General features: G+C 40.4%; 1 protein-coding gene across 2 annotated transcripts in view; it reads left to right on the forward strand.

Annotated features, from left to right (window-relative positions):
• Positions 1-19,936, forward strand: part of LOC124168904 (DNA (cytosine-5)-methyltransferase PliMCI-like) — a 67,009-nt gene that overhangs the window by 3,156 nt on the left and 43,917 nt on the right. Inside the window, exons 3-10 of one of the 2 annotated variants that reach the window (XM_046547283.1) lie at positions 36-330; positions 5,627-5,821; positions 5,928-6,119; positions 6,237-6,446; positions 9,388-9,652; positions 11,564-11,812; positions 12,109-12,227; positions 12,799-13,052. In XM_046547283.1, the coding sequence (XP_046403239.1) occupies positions 36-330; positions 5,627-5,821; positions 5,928-6,119; positions 6,237-6,446; positions 9,388-9,652; positions 11,564-11,812; positions 12,109-12,227; positions 12,799-13,052 (1,779 nt within the window). The remainder of the gene's footprint in view (positions 1-35; positions 331-5,626; positions 5,822-5,927; positions 6,120-6,236; positions 6,447-9,387; positions 9,653-11,563; positions 11,813-12,108; positions 12,228-12,798; positions 13,053-19,936) is intronic. The other variant, XM_046547284.1, reaches the window with a different exon arrangement.

A 19,936-nucleotide genomic window follows, 5' to 3' on the forward strand; every position in this document is an offset into this window, starting at 1 on the left:
TTTTAAGTTAACGTAATTAATTTTCAACCTTGTAGGATCAATACTATGACCAAGTGCTGCAAATACTGGATGAAGCCTGTTCTACACCAGCTCCTGCCGCTGCCTCTGCTTTGAATGGTGATAAGAGCAGCCAAGATAGTTTGCCGGTGGATAGTAATAATCAGTCATCGGAAGGAATCACTGGAAATTCTAGCGATGTGGGAGTAAAAGATACCGATGAACCTATTAGCAATGAAAGTGCACCAAGAAGATCACGGGGTAGGCCCAGATCTTCATCTGTTAAGGAGCCATCTGTTTCTAATGACAGCAGTTCAAAAGAAGAGTCAAACAGTTAGTATTTTCCCTCTTCAGAGATCCTCATTTGTGGAAGCCTTGAGAAATTCCTGTCCTAGTCTCATTATGTGTATATGTCTAAATATAGTCCCCCCTTTTTTCCAAAAATGCCTGTGGTAAAAGTAAAAGGGGGGGATTATATTCAAACGCTTTTTTAAAACTTTTCCCGAAACTGAAGCCTCAAAATGGGGGGGGGATTATATTTGGAGAAATACGGTATATGTGTGAAGATAGTGCCTAGCTGGGCCATTATGGGTTATTGGTTGCTGCATTAGGCTTTGGTGGTTGTGAGCTTGAGTGCCTTGTGTAGCTGGTAGACATTCCTACCATAAAATACTTGCGATGTGGTTTTCTGCTTGATAGAATGTGGCGATAAATGTCTGTGGTCGAGGTAAAGACAGGGGGAGCATGGTAGGCGAGTGTGTTGAGCGTTTGGCTGCTTACTGAAGGGTCCTGGTTGCTAATCCTGGAAGAAGCGTTTTTATTCCCCCAAACAAGATCCTTCCAGTACAAAATGGTCCAGGGGAAGGAACTTGTCTCAGTACCTTTAATGTGGGATATTCATACACCTGTAGGGGAGTCTTGGGGAACTTCACCCTCACATATTAAAACCAACGTTTAGGTTGAGTCAAAGAGTGAGTCTAGGTGAAGACATTGGAACCCATCATGAGCGTGTGATTTTTATTTTAGTGAGAAGTTGTTAGTCTGTTGTGTTTGATTATGCAGATTTGGCTGGGATTTGGGAGAGTATAGGCCAGAGATGTTTGTAAAGTGATCTTTATTTGCTCTTCATCACATGATAATCCCCCCTCCTTGGCTGCCAACTGCTTCCCTCTCTCTGCCTTTTCTCTCGTAAGCCAGTTTTTCATGGAATTTTGCCATCCCCTGCACTCATGTGCTGGAAAAGGTGGATGGGACAAGAGAGGGGGAATGGCGACAAGGGAGGTGTTGATGCTGGGGAGGAAATTGGTCCACCGGCTAGCAGGTATGGAATGTCAATGTGAGGTGGGGTGGGGGGTAAGACGAGGGCGGAGGAGGCGACCAGGCGAAGGGGGTTGACGTGGGTACTTAGAGTTACGTCTTTGTTTGGGACAAGTTGTGCGAGAGAGACTTGAGTGGTTCAAGCAGGCAGATAATCTGGTTACTTCATAGCCAGGACTAGTGATGGCAGTTCCGTGTGAGATGTCTCACCACACCTAGATCACTTTGATGTGTGTCTCCTCAAAGTCATTAAGTTCTTGGGGATTAGGGGAAGGAGAGGAGGTTTTGGGGGTTGAGGGAGGGGTAATGGATAGAGGCTACGAGGGAGTGGGAGTTAGAGGTAGAGGAAAGAGCTCTGAACAAACAATTTACGTGGAATACTTGGATAGTTTTTCTGTTTAATAATGCTTTTCAGATCTCTATTATACCCTTTTTTAGAACGGACGGCGGCTGGGTGGTATAGAGTAGCCAATAGTTAAAATAGCTAAAGTGGAGCTAGTAGCCAATCAGAAGCGCTTCCCCTTCTACCTCACCGTACCCCTCCACCCCCTTCCCTTTCCCCTCCATCCGGCTGACCAGCGGTGCCAGCCCTTGGAAATAACTGTATTTTCAGGGGTGGCAGACTAACGCCGCGCAATCTCCACAGATTCTGTTTGGCAGCACTGCAATCTCGAGAGCGATATGCACTGCATGGAAGTCGGAGAGAGACTGCAGGCTCCTACACACATTCTCTTGTCACTGTCCTGTGATTGGCTAGAAGAGTGGGTGGGTCACGAGCATGCTCAAGGTTTGCTGCTGTCAGTTCGGAAAAAGGGTATAAAAAATTATTATTCAAAAACAAAAGTTGAAATACTTTATTTTGGGAATGTTTATTTCATATCTCTCTGATAAGGTTTAGAAAAATGTATAAAAGTAAGAGAAGCAGGCGAATATAGTGGAATGACATCCTGACATGGCCATTGCACTTGATAATGACCTAATGGTCGAAATGCGTCGTACTCCCGACAAACCTGTGGGAAAGTGCCATCTCTCTATTCGTGTAATACTTATTGGAAAAATGTGTTGTATGTGAATCGAACTCCTTACAACACACAATACTAGAGGTGCATGGAGGCGTGCTGTGTGCAGAGGGGGAGTCACAACTCTTTGAATGTAACTTTGCTTAATGACCGCTTGCTATGTGACAGCTTTCCTGCTAAGCAACCGGCTTCATGGCACGCTTGCCAAGAACACCAGCATTTTGTCTGGTGGAAGTGACGAAGCAGTATCGAGAATCAGGGTACTTCCATGTCAAAAAATCCAATTCAGTCAGTTGCCTTTAGATGTGCCTCTTCATTTCATGTGCATGTGTAGGCAAATTGCCCTCTCACTGTCAGGCTGCTGCTAGAGGCATGCATACCGGTGCAGAAGCTGTTTGCAGTCCACCTGGCATGGGTACATAATGTATGAAGTGGGAGGGATAGCTGAGGCTAGATATATGCATATTATTTGTATATTTTGTGTACTTATCCAAAGGTTAAGGTGTACTTCCTTCTTAATTTATCGCATTCATGATAGAGGGGCAGTTCCTTTCCCTGCGGCACCTCGCACTTTCAAGATTGTTTGGGGATAAATAATAGTAATAAAATGCCTTTATTCAGGCGAGGTTGAGACTAAGAAGTCCCCTCTTCCACATAACCCCTTGATAGCGTCAATGCAAACATATTAAAAAATGTTAGATAAATATTTACTATACAAAATATATACAATATACACTATTTGTGAAATGTCAAAAATATAAACAACTATATGTGAAAATTTTGTGTAAAAAAGATTTCTGTTTGTGGGAAAAAACATGAGGATAAGGGTGTAGTATCCTTCAGCGAATGGATGTCAAAAGGTTTCACCAGGTATCCTTTGATTAGCTGCCAAATGCTCTACCTACTGGGCAACCATGCTGTACAAAACTATATGTGATGGACATCATTGAATTGAGTGTACCCTGAGCACTAGGGCCAAGTTATAGAAAACAATACAACCCCTACCACTAGTGACAATATAATAATTATTAATATACCAGAGTATGAATATACTTTCCACTGATATACCCAATGATGAAACTAAGAAGGATTACATCTAATAATTAGAAAAGTAGGTATGTGCGCATTACGTTGTGTTTTACACGTTACTACCCATATAATCGTGAGTCTTATATTTTCGATTTTCTTACGCATTTGACAGTTTAGAAATTGACAGATGGCGAATTAAAAGAAATTTCTGACTCAATAAGACAGTTTCCGGATTCAGCACACAAAAATATATGGTACTGCATTAACAGAATTTGAAAAATATGGTAGAATCGTAAAAAGACAGAACTGTGTTATTAGTATTAGACCCAAACAAGACGAGACAGACTGGAAACTCAAACTGTGCAAATCACTTAGCTCGCACGTTTCTGCCTATGAAAAAAGCCTTCATAAAATTTCATGATCTTATATGCTCATCCCTGGCCCCCGTCCATATTCACTTCAGTGCCTAGTTGCTAGGAAGGCAGAATTCCCTAACACCCAGAGAACACTCACCATCCCCACCACAGCCCCTACCCTCCCATGCTTTCACATCTCCCCCTTCCTCTTGCTGAGCAGATGAATGGTTCTAGTTCCCCCATCTCGCCGCTGGCGATGCCCTCCAGTGGGTCGTGTTTTTGTCATTATTATTATTTCACCTTTCACCTCCAGCTTTTCGCTTTCACAGCAATTTCAGCTTTCTTTCCCGGAAAGCTCAAGCTCGATTCAAGAATGTGTAAGGCGTTTGAAACGGAGACAAATTCTTTTTTTTACAGAGAGCACTGAGTACTGTGGAAGAAATACCATTTCCAGTGGCGGCTAGTGAGTCAAATGCTGGGAGGGGCACACTCCACCGGGGGGGTCAAGATTTTTTAATAGTTAATGTATTTTAGTGAGTTTTTAAGGCAATCTAGAGACTATGATGGCTCACTAATACACAAAACAATCACTAACACTAACAATCACTAACTCGATTAGCTCAACTACAACTAGGCCTATTTACATTAAAACAATTTACACGTAATAAGTCAACTGGTCACCAAAACAAGGTATTCTGCAACACTGCAATACCAAGATTATTCGGCTGCCGGGCAGCACGGCGATGTCAACTCACTAGATAAGTCGTTCTGCGTATGCTCGGGCGGCATCCCAAGACTTCCATTAGACACAAGCTTACAGTTCGGCCGCCGAGAGTTGTCCGTTGACAGCTAGAAGGGGTAGGGGGCTGGGTTGCCAAGTAAGAAAGGGAAACGCCCACATCACATGTAAACAAAATGTTTCCGTGAAGAAAGCAGCCAGAAGGGACAATGAGCGTGCAGGGTCCAAAGAAAGAATCCTTTGTATTGGCGATTCGCGGGAAGGGCTTGTGTTGGTGGTTCAAGCTTGTTTCAGTGCTTCTTGCGCATGTGACAACGTTGTATGACTAGGCAAGGGTGTGAGATGCATTTGGGAGACAGCGATTGGTTGCAAACCATGTTGGCGCAGGGTTCTCGGCCCCTCCTTTTAAAGTGCCATCGGACAACTCTCGCCGGCTGGACTGTAGATGCGTCATAGCACCAACAGCCCCCACCACTACCATTCTTCATATAACTGCATGTTAATGTATTGGGACGTTCTGGCCAGCGCTCCACGGCTACAAATATGAACTTCTTGCACTATTTTTGTGTGTTTTTCCTACATGTTCGATGTATGTGATTGAAAAAAAAACGCTTAGGTTAAATAGATGTATAATTACAATTGAATGGGTATTTATTTATTTTTTTCCTTTTTCAAATCTTTGGGAGGGGTGGCATGCAAGAGTCCTTACTTCACGGACCATTTCATCAGGAGTGATAAACATTTATATAATCTCCTGCATGAAAGTGAAAATAACCCAAAATATTTTATTAATGGGACTAGAGCACGTTGAAGGATTTATATGCAACTTTATTTTATCTCTCAATCCAATTCCTGTGGTAGATAAATCTGTGACCATTTCCATATCATCTCTCTAGTTTCTGAACAAATTAACATTGTTTGAAACGTGAACATCAATCTTGTAATATGTTCTAGTTATGAAGTTGGGTGGAAATATTTTGTGTTACATTGAATCATGACTTTTCTGAATTTAATCAGCAGCTGTTGCTTTGCCTGTTGCATCAAAGTCTTTAACAGTCCCTTATGAGATCGTTCTGAAATACATGGAACACTCAGCTCACATTATTGGATTTCAGTATTATTGCGTATTTCCTGCATTTTGTTTTAACGAATTTATGATTTTTCTCTAGCAGGAGCCAGTGATCAGAGTTCTGACAAAAAAGATCTAAAATCAGATACTGATGCAAATGATGTAGCAATGAAAGATTCTGAATCGACTACCAGCAATGCAAATGAAGCTAAAAAGCTGCGTGGTAGGGCACGATCATCATCTGCCAAGGAGACATCTATCTCTTCTGATAGTGGCAAGAAAGAAGAATCTAATGGTATTTTTTGTGTATTCTTTATCTTTTCACTTCATTATGTATATATACTGGCTATCGCTGGGTTATTTCTCTTGAAAACATTCAATAATCATAAACTTCATTGTAGGGAGCACTGACACACAAAGTCTCAAAGAAAAAGCTACTCAAGGAGACAATGATTCAAATGTTATGGAAACAAAAGATTCTGATGTAACTGATAGTGACGAGGTTCCACCTAAAAGATCACGTGGTAGGCCTAGACTATCATCCTCTAAGGAAACGTCCAGTTCTAATGACAGCAAGAAAAAGGATTTGAATGGCAAGTTTTGACTTAGCTCATTTGCTGTAAAGTTACTTGCATGTGGGTTGAAGATTTGAACTATATGGAAACAACAATGAAAATATAAGTATCCTAATTTGAAGTGTACTCTTGCAGGATCAATGAATGCAGTCAGCTCTCCTGCAAGCGTGAAGAAGAATCAGTCTGAAACTGTTGATGATGCAGATGTGGAGATGAGCAACTTAGACGAACAGAATGATGATGATTGCTCCTCACCAAGAGTACCTAGCCGGAGACAGTCAAGGTTTTCAACTCCGAAAGATTCACCAAAATCAGCTGATGTGAAGGAAAAAGAGGATTCGATTGGTGAGGAAATTTTCTGATATTATCTAAGGGATGTTGTGCCTATTCATTAAGCGGTGAAGAAATTATTTTTGCTGCATTTATAAAAGTGATGGGTGTGATTCCTTCCGTCAATTAATTTGCTCATTTTAACTCTTTGAATGCAGAATTCCCTAATTTTGTGCGTAAATTAGTTGCTCATTTTGAAGAGAAATGGAACCCAATGTAAATGGTGTGTAAAAACATTGATATTCCATGCAACTTTCAGAAAATTTTACTGCGTAGAGATAACATTCTCTTCTTTATTAAGGAGCCTTTGTTTAACAAATGAAGCATAAAAAAATTGTATGGTAAAATTTATAGACCATGGCAGTAGTTTTAAGTAGACTTGCTCAGGCCAATCCCAGCACTTCAATGGTTATTTACCCATGTCACTGTGAGCTACGTTGAAGCTTACAGGGTTAAACATCTTGATCGTGAAGTTACTTCATATTTTGATACCTCATGTGAGCAAGTGCTTAAAATTCCCCTGGTGTATAATAATAATAATAATAACATCCGCTCACCATGGAGCCATGTAGTACAAATGTTCTGAGCTGGCGATAGGCAAAGCACAAGTCCTCACTTCTGCCCAGATGTGGGGGTGGAGATGATGGGGTTGTTATAGGTCAGAGAATCAGGGAAAAGTCTGAGAATTTGAAATGGGGCAGGGGAACCAGAGAAAAGACAGGGAATTTTGCCTGTGGCATGAGAAAGAGAGAAAATGTTTGTTCTGACATGCAAATCAAAACAACCTTAACACTTAAAACGTATTGTAGGCTTTCGCAGTGAGATTCGTTGATGTCGACGACTTTTGGGTGCAGCTGCATATTGCGCGTTGTCATGCTAGCTTTCGCGGCCATTGCAGCTCGCATCATCAGGCGATGTGTGAGAAATTTGGAAAAGTTTTCAATTATATACTCGTCAACCCTCCTCACTCCACAGGGTTAGTGGAGGGGTGAGGGTGACACTGATGTCAGAAGAACTCTTCAGCCGAGTGCACTATCCCCCATTGTGGTGTGGTGGGCAGGTGAATCATGGCTGAAACCATGCTGGAAACATCGTCGTCGTTGTTTCTTTCGGAAGATTCTCTTCCACGTCTGGCTGAGTTTAACGCCGTCAACTCGGTTGAAATTCTGGGGGCATTTCTTAATTTCAATTGCTTCCCAAATTAGCTGTCTGTGATAAAAAATTTTCTTTGGCTAACACCTGCGTTTCGTCAATCAAAATTTATTTCCTCTTCAGAATATTCTATTCACACTTTTGACCTAATGATGATTTTTGTCTTTGACATGGAAACAAATGGAAAGTTTTTCTTTGGAAAAGGACAATTTTCAATTACAACCATTTTACTTGTCGATGGCATGGTAATTGGAGGAGGTGATCAAGAGATAGGGTCATTCGCACCGTAGAGAAAGAAAGGTGAAGGGAAACCCGTCGCTAACATTAGCCTGCTCTTAATGGAAGGTTCCAAGGTAACACATCTTAATGTCCTGTTGATGGACAGAGTGCTGTACTTAATTTGCTCTCCTCAAAGCACTCAGGGTGGGATTGGGCAGTCTCTGGAGAATCTACACCACTGCCAGGATTTGAACCTGAACCCTCAACATTCTTGCCAATACTCTGGCCACAAATGACTTACCTTATCCCCCTTAACTTATAGTTAAAGCAAAATTAAGGTTCTCGGCAACATCACTTTGCATGGGATTGTATGTACTTAATGGCCTAATGTTAATTTTTTTTTCTTGCCTCTTTTATTTGGAAAGAAATTTTCTCTCCTCTTAGTTCAGCATCGCTATATTCTTCTTGAGGAAAATTTGACAACAGTGTAAGCTGAAGAAAGATTTCAGGTTTTACAGGCAGATGGTGTGGATGGATTCTTCTAGGGTATTAAATCCTAAAATATTCTGTTTGTTAATATAAACAATAATACATAATAATACAAATAAATAAAATAAATTAAAAATTAGGATGAATTCTTCTCCAGGGCAGATGGTAGGGCATGTTGGGCTGTGTTTTGCTAGAAATCTCTTCTAGTATCCTCAGGGCTGAGGTAAGTCAGAAGTATGGTATCTTACCTTGGCCCTGATGATGCTACAAAAGTATTCTGGCCAATTGTCGGCCTGCATGGACCATTTGACCATGGAGAAAGAAGACAAAGTCAATGTGAGCTACTCTGAGTAACCCACACAAACTTCAATGAGTATTTTCTGGGGAAAATTGAATCACAGTGAAGCTAGCTGTACAGTCCGGCCGTCGAGAGTTGTCCGATGACAGTTCAAAAGGAGGGGCGGAGAACCCTGCGCCTGCACGGTTTGCAGCCAATTGCTGTCCACCAAACGCACCTCATACCCTCGCCCATTCATACAACGTTGTCTCATGGATATGAAGCACTGAAACAAGACTGAGCCACCAAAACAAGCCCTTTCTGCGAATCGCCAAAACAAAGGAATCTTCCTTTGGGTCCTTCACGCTCGTCGTCCCTTCTGGTTCCTTTCTTAAGGGAACCCTTTTGTTTACGTGTGGTGTGGGCGTTTCCATTTCTTACCTGGCAACCTTGCCCCCTACTCCTAGCTGTCATCGGACAACTCTCGGCGGCCGGACTGTAGGTGGATGAGCCAAGCAATGATGCTTGATTAAAGGAATCTTTTAACAATGCTGGGTGAGCATTTGTGCTTTGTGTGATGCCAGGATATCCCATTTGTGTTGCAATGCTTCATGGTGAGGAGGCTGGGAATGGAGGATGAATGTTTAGTGCTAGCTCTCAGTACATATCAACTATGCTTGTGGAAACTTAAAGTAGTTAGTTAGTGGGCTCACACAGTACCAAATTTTTGATTTCTAGCCTTTGCAGTGAGTGCATGCAATTGTGAAATGCTGTGGTAGTCTTTCAATTACTGATTTATTGATGATTTCATTATACCAGGCAAGTCACCTAGAAGAAGTTTAAAAAAAGTTAAATCACCTCCATTGAAGAAAGATCAGGCCACCATAACATCAATGTTTGCCAAGAATCCTGCCAAGCCAGGGGCAGCAATTAAAATTGAGAAAAATGAAGAAAGTAAGGAAAGCCTTGACAATAATGCAATGGATACGAGTGAGTCTGGTGCAAAATTTGATGCAGATGATGAGAAGGATATAAGTGAAATGGAGGAGTCAATCGAGAAGAAGCCAAAGTTAAAAGATGAAAGGTGAGTTAATTTCTGAATTTCCATCAAAATTGAATCTAATTCGATGGACCTACTGGAAATGAACTACAGCAAACTCCCGGTTATCTGGGCTAATGATGGGGAGGAGCACCACAAATAGGGTAGTTTCCTTCATCAAAGAAAACAAAAGGCATTGATTGTGATTCCTTACCCACCATTAGTGTATTCATAATATACAAATTGTTTGGTTTTAGAAATATTAGTTTAGACGAAACTTAAAGTTCACTTTTTAACCTCATTTGAAAAAGGCCAGATTGGCACCCATGCGATGTCACTCCACATGACGTCACAGGGACCTAGTTTCTATACGAGTAGATAGGTGTTTTACATCGTCTGAGATTACCAATGCATGCATGAGGCACAGAGCTCAGGGAAACATGCCTTAATAATCGCCTATTAAAACTGGCTAAGGTCGGAAAGTTTTCTTCATTTGATAAGGTATTAATAATCCTTATTTAAGCCAAGCGCTACCTGCAAGCAGCCTTCATCGTATCAGCGGTGAAAGCCTCGCCTCAAGGTCACCTCACTTTGTGACAGCAGGAACCAGAATGACGTCACACGGGGTTTTCCCAGCATTCAAACTTAGCCGTCACGTTTTTGTGCGCTTGAAAATTTTCACTTTTCATTTAATCGCAAAAAGTAGATATCGTCATTTAAAAATCTAAAAGCGTTAAATTTGTACTCCTGGAGTAATAATCTTTTGGTTCAGGCAAATAAAAAATTATAGGAAACCACCCTATTGGTAAACACTGATAATCTGAACTTTCACTTTAATATGTTGTAATGTTAATCATTTACATAAATCAAACAACATAGTATTATTGATGCACGTAGTGTGTGTCGTCGTTATTTTAGATTGCTTCCTGTACTGAGGGCTTTCCTCACCTGACCGTGGTGTATTTAGCGGCAATGACATGATTGTTGTATTCCATCTTTCCTTTCCTCTCTTATTCCCATTCCCACGTGCCTTTTACACAGCAGCAAACAATGTGGGTGAGTGCTTGGCTGTCTCTCGTGCAATCTCTACTCCCTTCATCTCCCTTTCCACTTCCCCCCCCTGCCTTATACTGTACTCCTCCTCTCCAGTTCGACCTCGACTGGTCACAGCATAAACATGCCTGAGTGCGGAGGAATCTCCAGTTCCTTTCCGCTGTATTCAACTGCATGCCGAAGTAATTGCACTTTTGTAGTATTAAAAATACATTTTAAGATTGTAGATTACATTTTTCTTAATTTACAATTGTTGTCTATTGAAGAAATCCTCTTAAATTAATCAAGTTTTTTTTTTTTCAAGCCGCTCATTGTGTTATGCAGTGCTTGAACGCATGTCCAAGTGAACGTGAAACATTCCTTGTCAGCAAGTAAATAAAATAATTCAGTTTTACGATGGGAATCCTAATGGGAATAATGAGCCCTGTGTAGTTTGTCATTTAAACACAATGATAGTGGTGTGTTTGCATCAGATCTTATTTTTTTACAAAGAACATGGAAAACATCAAAAGAGTGTGAAACTCATGCGTGGATAGGCCACAACACGGGTAAATCACAGCTGGATAATCGGGAGTCTGCTGTACATATGTATTTTGCTCCTTGGTAGTGTGAACGTGATCAGATGGCTTTTTATCTCTTAAGCAGGTATTTAAGTGTGTGGGCTACTACCCTAGTACTTATAATTATAGGAAAATCACTTTTTTTTACATTTAGATTTTAAATTTTCTACTTTTAAACCTTTCTTTTAAGCTTATTTCAGTTTTTCCTGGATGTTTTTTCTTATTTAAGTTCACAAAACATGCAATTATGTGACATTTTGAAGATGGCAGATTTGTATCTATATGGACAGGATTTTTTCCTATGACAAATATCTATTTTGATGTTTCATTTGTACAATTGCAGCTGCACTGAACATCGTGCTTCTCCCAAAGTTGGAGATGTGTCGATGAAAGAACCTCCTCTGAGATGTTCCGTCTGTAAACAGACGTTGAAGGACAATCCAGATTTGGTGTTGTATGGAGGTCACCCTAAGGATGCTGTGGACGAAGAAATTGCTCTCGTTGACCCACGGTTATCTCTGTTCACTGGAGATGAAGTGGGTGATATTGACTCCGCAGATGAGCGACCTCAGAATAAAATCACATGTTTCTCGTAAGTTTTTAATATTTATTCCATTATTATAAATACTTGATGGCAAGTTTTCTTTAATTAATTTTTTTGGTGTATTAATTGTATGGTCAAGTTTTTCCTCAGTAAATTTTATTTTGTACTTGTCTCCTCCAAATAGATGCTATGGATGTTTTCATCGTATTAATTCTTTTTAGTGTTTTTGTTCAAGAAGGTCACCTGTGCCCATTTGATAGTAGGCTTCCTCATTAAATTTTATTTTGTACTTGTCTCCTCCAAATAGCTGCTACGGATCTTTTCATCGTATTAATTCTTTACAGTGTTTTCGATCAAGAAGGTCACCTGTGCCCATTTGATAGTGGGCTTATTGAAAGAAATGCCTTGCTTTATTTTTCTGGATACATTAAAGCAATTTACGAAGAAAACAGTGACATAGAAGGTGAGTTCCATGCTTAAGACATAGTTTTTCTTCTAGTGTACTTTTGAGGAAATGGTGAAGGATTTGGTGCATGGCGGGCAAATAATGCTGTTGAAGTCTTCCCGGAAGATGAGTCGGGTCAAGATGGCCATTGCTGCCAATATTTCAATTGCATAAATGGATCAGGCTGATCTCCTGAGAAGACTTCGTCAGCTGCGAAGAAACATTAAGAATAATTATGTGGGAAATTGGTTGGCATGTTTGTAATTAGAACACAATCCTATGAATTCAAAATGAAATTATGTATAATACTAGGGGTAGGCGTATCAACTTTTTTTATAGTGTATGGGATGTAAAGAACTGTGGGAGACATAGTGATACCTCCACTGCATAAATCTCAACAATCGCCCACCGAATCAAATCCGCTCATCTAGATAGCCCTTATAGTACTAGATAAGCGGATTTGATTTGGTGGGCGATTGTTGAGCGTTTATGCAGTGGAGGTATTGATAGTTTCAGATAGTTTTATTTTCACGTACCATCTTAGTGGCCTCTTCAGTCTCTGTTAAGGGATATATCTAATTATTTTCAGGTGGTATTCCTGCAAAGGATATTGGGCCAATAAATGAGTGGTGGGTGTCAGGTTACGATGGGGGTGAGTCTGCCCTTATTGGATTTTCCACTGCCTTTGGAGAGTATATCCTGATGCGTCCCAGCCCAGAGTATGCACCATTCATGGCTGTGGTCCAGGAGAAGATTTTCATGAGCAAAATTGTGATCGAATTTCTTTGTGGGACTAGAGGGAATGGTGGTGATACGTATGAAGACCTCCTCAACACCTTGCGGGTAATTTAATTTCTCAATTTTTAATTTGCTAATTACAGTAAAACCTGTATGTAGTGAACCTCTTTACATCATAAACCTTCATACTTCATACAAACCCTATGGCCCCATCAGATTTACATGTAAATTTATAGGCAAACCTCTTTGTAGTAAACCTCTTTATCTCATAAAACCTCCACTTATCGTACCAAGGAGATACCCCGAGACAGCCTAACTACCTCCGCAAACCGAACCGAGACAGCTAGAGGCCATTAATGCAGCCGTGATTACGTGCATGGAATGACATTTTCAGCAATAAATGTTTCACCCGTATTTTTTTTCTTTTACACCTTTATTATGTTGTATTTTTCACGTTAGTCATTAGTTGTGGTCATTTTGATCCATATGAGAGCATATTTAACAGTAAATAAGAAAAAAGGTATCCAACTATTCTAATCATTTTAAGTGACTGTTGAATTAAGAGAGATCACATAATTTTCTCTCGAATCATGGCAAAAATCATACAATAGCACTCGCTTTAAGTAATTATTAAAAAATAAATAAATGCTCACTTATGCATGCATGTTTATTCAAACACAAAAAATATAATGGTTTAAAAGACAGTAGTGCCTTCTTTCCGAAGGATATGAAAAAATGGTGCCTACCACTGAAACCTCTCTATAGTGAACCTCCATACATCAAATTGCCCAAATTTTGGTCCCTTCCATTACGATGTAAAGAGGTTTTACTGTAATACAGTTGAGGGCCTCAAATCCAGATTCTAGAAAACCAAAAATCAAGAACGTTTGAAAATTCCTCTGAGTAGTGTTTCGACTTGCCATCTCATGGCACCACTCTCCAGGCCTTGTTCTTATTTATCACACTCTATGCACATATGCTAACAACCTAGGCAGGTACACATAGGGATACCTAATACAGTAGAATCCTGATTTAAGGTTTTTCAGGGGGGACAAAATTTAAAACACTAAATGCGGAAAAACACTAAATGAGGACCTGCCATTTTTTTCAGGTTTTAGGGTCTGTAATGATTGGAATGGGTTTTTATGAATAAAAAAGATTATTTTAAGTAACTAAAAGGTGCTGCATGCAGAAAAAATTCATTGATTAAGTGTTCTCTGCCCAATGAAGGTTGGATAATCCTTTTCAGGAATCAGCTAAAAAAATGGGTAGTAAAAATAGGTAATGAGAGGATGACAATTGTTTTCATGAAATATTTTAAGAAAATTATAATATGCATCAACTTGAAGGATTCCCACACGGAATATTATTATGTAATTATTTTTTTTCTCTTCTTATCTTGACCTTGTTTAATACATGTTATAATATTTCCTGGAGTTTAGGTCAAAACCAGGAAAACTAAACTAAACTAACATAAACTCCAGGAAATATAACAAATATTATTATGCACATTAGTGATTCCAATTTTACGCATATTTCAATGGTCTCGATGAGCTTTTAAATTTTTTTCTGTGAAAGTGACAGGTAGGTGACTATAGCATTTCTAATATAATAAGAAAAGGTGTAAGTAGGTACTCGAAAAATCGTCATTGCATCAATAAAGATGAGAGAAATAAAGGGACAGCAGAAGATCGCAAATTCCGAAATCTAAACTACCGAATGTCTAGTAAAAGGGAGGTTTTCTGGAATTTTGCCAACTAAACGTTTTCTGTTGCCTCAGCAAAACGTGGGATTAATGAGCCTTTAAAAAGCCTCCTGTGCGCACATTTTGGATTTCGAGGTCATCCAAAAAAAAGGAGAATCTTATTTCTAGTATGCGTACAAGTCGATGGTGATTCAACTCGATGAAGACACCAGATTCGTTGTCATATATCCGCGGCCTCATGCAGGTCGAATGGAACTGGGAGAAGTTGTTCATGCGGCGCGCTGATCACCTTGACTCCGACTCACCTTGTTTCTCGGCAGGTTTTAATGAAATTTGGTTAGACCTTGAATAACGATTAGCTAAAGTCAGTTAAGTTTTAAAAGGTTTAATCTTCAACAGAACTGGATTTCATCTTTAAAAATTGTCAGTGCCTCTGGAGTTTGGCAATTTCCTCAGGGCTATGATGTCGAAGTCAAGGGATACCTGCCGGATTTTTGTATTTTTCCGCACTCATCTATTTTACCGTGAGTATGCAGTGATTTTTTTTCCAGCATGAGCGATTTATTTAGAGTCATGGACCGTGATAGTTCGTCAAAACTCCGATTGTCATTCTCTTTTGACATAAATTAGCACCAGATAAATATCTTTCGATCGACAGCGATATCAACCAGCTGCATGCCGGTAAATGGGCTCCGTGATATCTAAATTACGGTGTAAAATAATATTGCGCCGTAGGGAAAGAATGCTCTCACTCACGATCATGACAGGGGAAACACTTCCTCGGTTCTTTCGCTGTTCCTCCGTGGAAACTGACCTTGGAATGGATTACAGAAAGAATCTTCTCGTGAACTGCGTAAATGATATTGGGCCTCCTCTTTTGAAAAGAGAAAGTAGCCGACTGGAAAAATATTGGGCTAACAATGGACTGCCCGTAGGAAATAGAGTTGAAGGGGGCCTAAGCCATCAATTGAAAACATTACGAGAAAACCATTATTGTAGCGGCCCTCGGAGGATAACTCGTGTCATCGGTCATCACGTATCATCGAAGTAAAGTTCAAGAAGTGAAGGATAAGGTAGTTTGAGGTTATTAATTGATGACTTTGCTTCATTAGATCGGATCTGATACAAAAAGTGCCTGGTGTTTGGATCAGAAGGGGAGTAAAACATTACGAGAAGATAAACCACCCAGCTTGCGAGTTGAAGGTCCCAGCGCTGCGTTTGCGGAAGAAAGCAGTTGAAGAAGCGTTCCCCGGTAGATTCTATCGACTCTTGGTAAAATTTCATGAGACCCCTCTTGTTGATGAGCAGATATTCGAAGATTTGGGTAATCATTTGGATGAACCGTCATGAACAAACGTTAAATCGGGCAAAAAAATCTTGTGCGGGAAAAATTTTGACGACCTTAAATGCGGAAAAACGTTAAATGCGAAGACGTTAAATCCGGATCGGACTGTATTGAGCACAAGAGTCCGTGGCCCGTATTCTTAGTCGACCCTGTAGGGCCAACCAACCCTAGATACGTCATCAGCCCCTACATGAACCGATCTTGCCCTACATACGCCACATCAAGCCCTACATATGGCTGTTTTTGGAACTAAACGGGCCCTACTTGATGTAGGGTACCCGAACCAGACCTACACTGCTGATCACTTCGATTAAAGAATCTATGTTACAATGGATGTTAAGGGAGACGAGCTCACACGAACCATTTTAAAATGTACAGTAACACAGCAGAAAGGTAATAATACTACCACATTATAGCCACGAAGTTAAATAAATTATAAAATTGACTGAACTAATAAGAACAATATAGCGGTATACATCACCTTGTTTCTATGAATATATATAGTAATATTTTTCAAGTTTGGCACTTGGTGTACTTTTGGGAAAAAATACTTCGTTTACGTATAACCATAGAAAACGTATTTTCATGCCGCCATTTGCCACATAATAAACTTAACTACGGAAATACACCAAAGGATGAAGTTCGCCATGAAAAAATATTTGACTTAGCCGGGATTCGAACCCGGATCTCCCAATTGCCGGTCAGGCGTGCTACCAGTTACACCACCAAGCCATCTTCTCAGAGCGAACTTCGGGATGGGTTTTACCGAACAAGATGTTGACGTCACAAGTCCACACTGTGGCACATGTGGCGAGGGTCGTGCTTACTAAGCCACTGTCGGGGAGAAAAACCCTATTTTCCGCTGGTCTGCGGCGACGATTTTCAAAGCACTGAAGGAACAAGTGACTTTGTACGCAGTCACGCGCATGGGTGCAAAGTTAAATACACCAAAGGATGAAGTTCGCCATGAAAAAATATTTGACTTAGCCGGGATTCGAACCCGGATCTCCCGATTGCCGGTCAGGCGTGCTACCAGTTACACCACCAAGCCATCTTCTCAGAGCGAACTTCGGGATGGGTTTTACCGAACAAGATGTTGACGTCACAAGTCCACACTGTGGCACATGTGGCGAGGGTCGTGCTTACTAAGCTACTGTCGGGGAGAAAAACCCTATTTTCCGCTGGTCTGCGGCGACGATTTTCAAAGCACTGAAGGAACAAGTGACTTTGTACGCAGTCACGCGCACGGGTGCAAAGTTAAATACACCAAAGGATGAAGTTCGCCATGAAAAAATATTTGACTTAGCCGGGATTCGAACCCGGATCTCCCGATTGCCGGTCAGGCGTGCTACCAGTTACACCACCAAGCCATCTTCTCAGAGCGAACTTCGGGATTGAGAAGATGGCTTGGTGGTGTAACTGGTAGCACGCCTGACCGGCAATCGGGAGATCCGGGTTCGAATCCCGGCTAAGTCAAATATTTTTTCATGGCGAACTTCATCCTTTGGTGTATTTAACTTTGCACCCGTGCGCGTGACTGCGTACAAAGTCACTTGTTCCTTCAGTGCTTTTAACTACGGAAGTTGAAAGCGAATGACGAACCTTGATGATGCTACGTAAGTTCCCATGTCAATGATCATCATTGCTTTGTTCTTGTTACTATCTTGTACTGACCGTTTTTGAATAAATTTAACCCTCATATGGATTCACTGCGCATTAGCGGCGCTCGTGGTTTTAAAAGTGGTTAAAAAATTTCCATTCCAATGGATCATTTTGAAATTTTCAGTAGTCTATTTCTTCTGCTTTCTTCATCTACATATAAAATTTTGTTAGCATAGTGTTGATAGTTTACATTTTATTGGCCTCTAATGAAAAAAGTTACGTCGTTGGATTTACGGCGCCGCTGCGGCGCTCAGTATTTCCTCGTCGCTACTTCTGGGACAGCACTCTCAATGTTAATGTCAAATCATTTATGTTTCGAATGGAATGCTACAATCTTTTGATAATCATATTATTTAATTTTTTAAACCTTATTAACCAAATGAAATTGTTTAACAAAAGGAAAATATTACAATACCAATTGTGCTTTCTCTTTTAGCTAAGAATCATTTTTTGCCTCGTTATAATGTTCATTGACAAAACTTCATCTTTTTGCAAGAATTATTCATAGAAACTCATGGCTAGCCAAGGTTGTTTTTTCCGTAGCTTCCGACTTAGTTTTGCTTGGGCACCTTCTCCGCTCCGCGTCCAAGTACCTGCTGTGGTGATAGTCACCTTTGGGCAAATCCCAGGGTTTCTATGTTTGAATTACAACAAGCAGCAATTCTAAGAAAATTTTAACACAACGCATTATCCGAATTCCTAGAATAATGCTTCCTCACCGTCGTGTGAATATTTCTCGTTGAATGAGTAACTGTAAATTGCCGGGAGATTCAGAGGGTTCACCGACTACCATGAAGAGCACATCGCACGGTTACTGTTATATGTCTTGTACCTCTCATTCGAAAATATTCCTTTGCGGCTACGATAGTCTACACAAAATTGCTGGCGTTTGTATAATTACCGATGACGTGACAGTTTACCATTGGGGTGAAATGAAGGTAACTACACAACTAATTGTGTGATAGAAAATAATTTCTTTTTCCTGACAATTAGTTCAGTATTTACATGGTAAAAATCGTTTCATGATGAATAGGAGAATACACAGTTTACCGTGAAGTGAAAATTTGAAAATATATTTCTTGTTTCTTTGTGTACTCAAATGCACTGATATTTTATTCATTGGATTTTTTACTAACGTGAAGGGGTGAGTGAGGAGTAGAAAAGAGAAGGAATGCCAGGTAGGTTGTTTGAGGTGAAGGGGTGGTAGTGTGTCGACTGCCAAGGATCAGGGAATACCCAGATCGTTAGGCCAAGTAAGCATAGAAAACCCTTGTCGCGAAAAAGGTTGGGAGTGCAAGGAGGCAGTTAGATACAAAAGCCTGCTTTTTCTTTATCCTTCCATCGCTGCATGAGGAACGCGGAACAAACGCGCTCCCTTCATTCCAAGAAGGTCCAGCTGGGGTGGGTCATTAGGGTGGAGAGAAGTTCAACCAAGTTTTGGGGAGGGGGGAAGAAGATGGTGAATGATGAATAAGGAAGCTCAGTGGGAAGGTATGGATAGTTTCAATGTTTGGGTCAGTGAAAGGCCACGGAAGGAAAAGGTGAGGGAAGTCCTCCCAGCGTGAGGGTATTTCTGTCACCCCAGAACATTTCTTCCATCAGTCCCTCAAGCAGAGCCAGACGAAAGAAAATAGGCGCCTGTTCCTTCTTCCCTACTACCTATATCCCGTACTTCTAAGAAGGTATTTTTTTGGATTCCCCACCAATCCAGGAGTAAAACCTCATCTGGTGCACTCACACGCATCACATTTACCCGTCCATCTTTAAGGAAACGTCCTCAGTGAGGGAATGGGGCCCCGCAGTAGGAAAAAAATACCGGCTCTTCAAGCTCCACCTCCACAGCGGCGTTGGGTTCTTTGACATGTCGTTTATTATCCCATAATCTTTGTATTTGAAAACCCATAAGACTTGAAATATTTAATTGCAGGATATAAGCTCCCAGAATATTTGTAAGATTTGTCTTGATCACCAGAATCCTGTAAAAATCACGAAAGTAACACTCGTCTCTTCTCACTTCACCTACAGCTGTTCGATTATTAAAGTTTAATAACTTATCCTATATACACTGCAAAGATATAACGTATGGATGAACACAGTGAAGCAAAATTATGTCATACATAAAAGAATAAGCAGAATGCAGGGGCATAAAAGAATTTTATTTGGTCCTCATTTTTAGTATTTAGATACATAAAAATATAAACAATATAAACATTATAAAGTGGAGTTTGTCCAGCACTGCATTTCAGAAAAAATATTTCAAACAACCATTACACACAA

Source organism: Ischnura elegans, chromosome 12 (genome assembly GCF_921293095.1).
Source record: "Ischnura elegans chromosome 12, ioIscEleg1.1, whole genome shotgun sequence".
Classification (NCBI taxonomy): domain Eukaryota; kingdom Metazoa; phylum Arthropoda; class Insecta; order Odonata; family Coenagrionidae; genus Ischnura; species Ischnura elegans.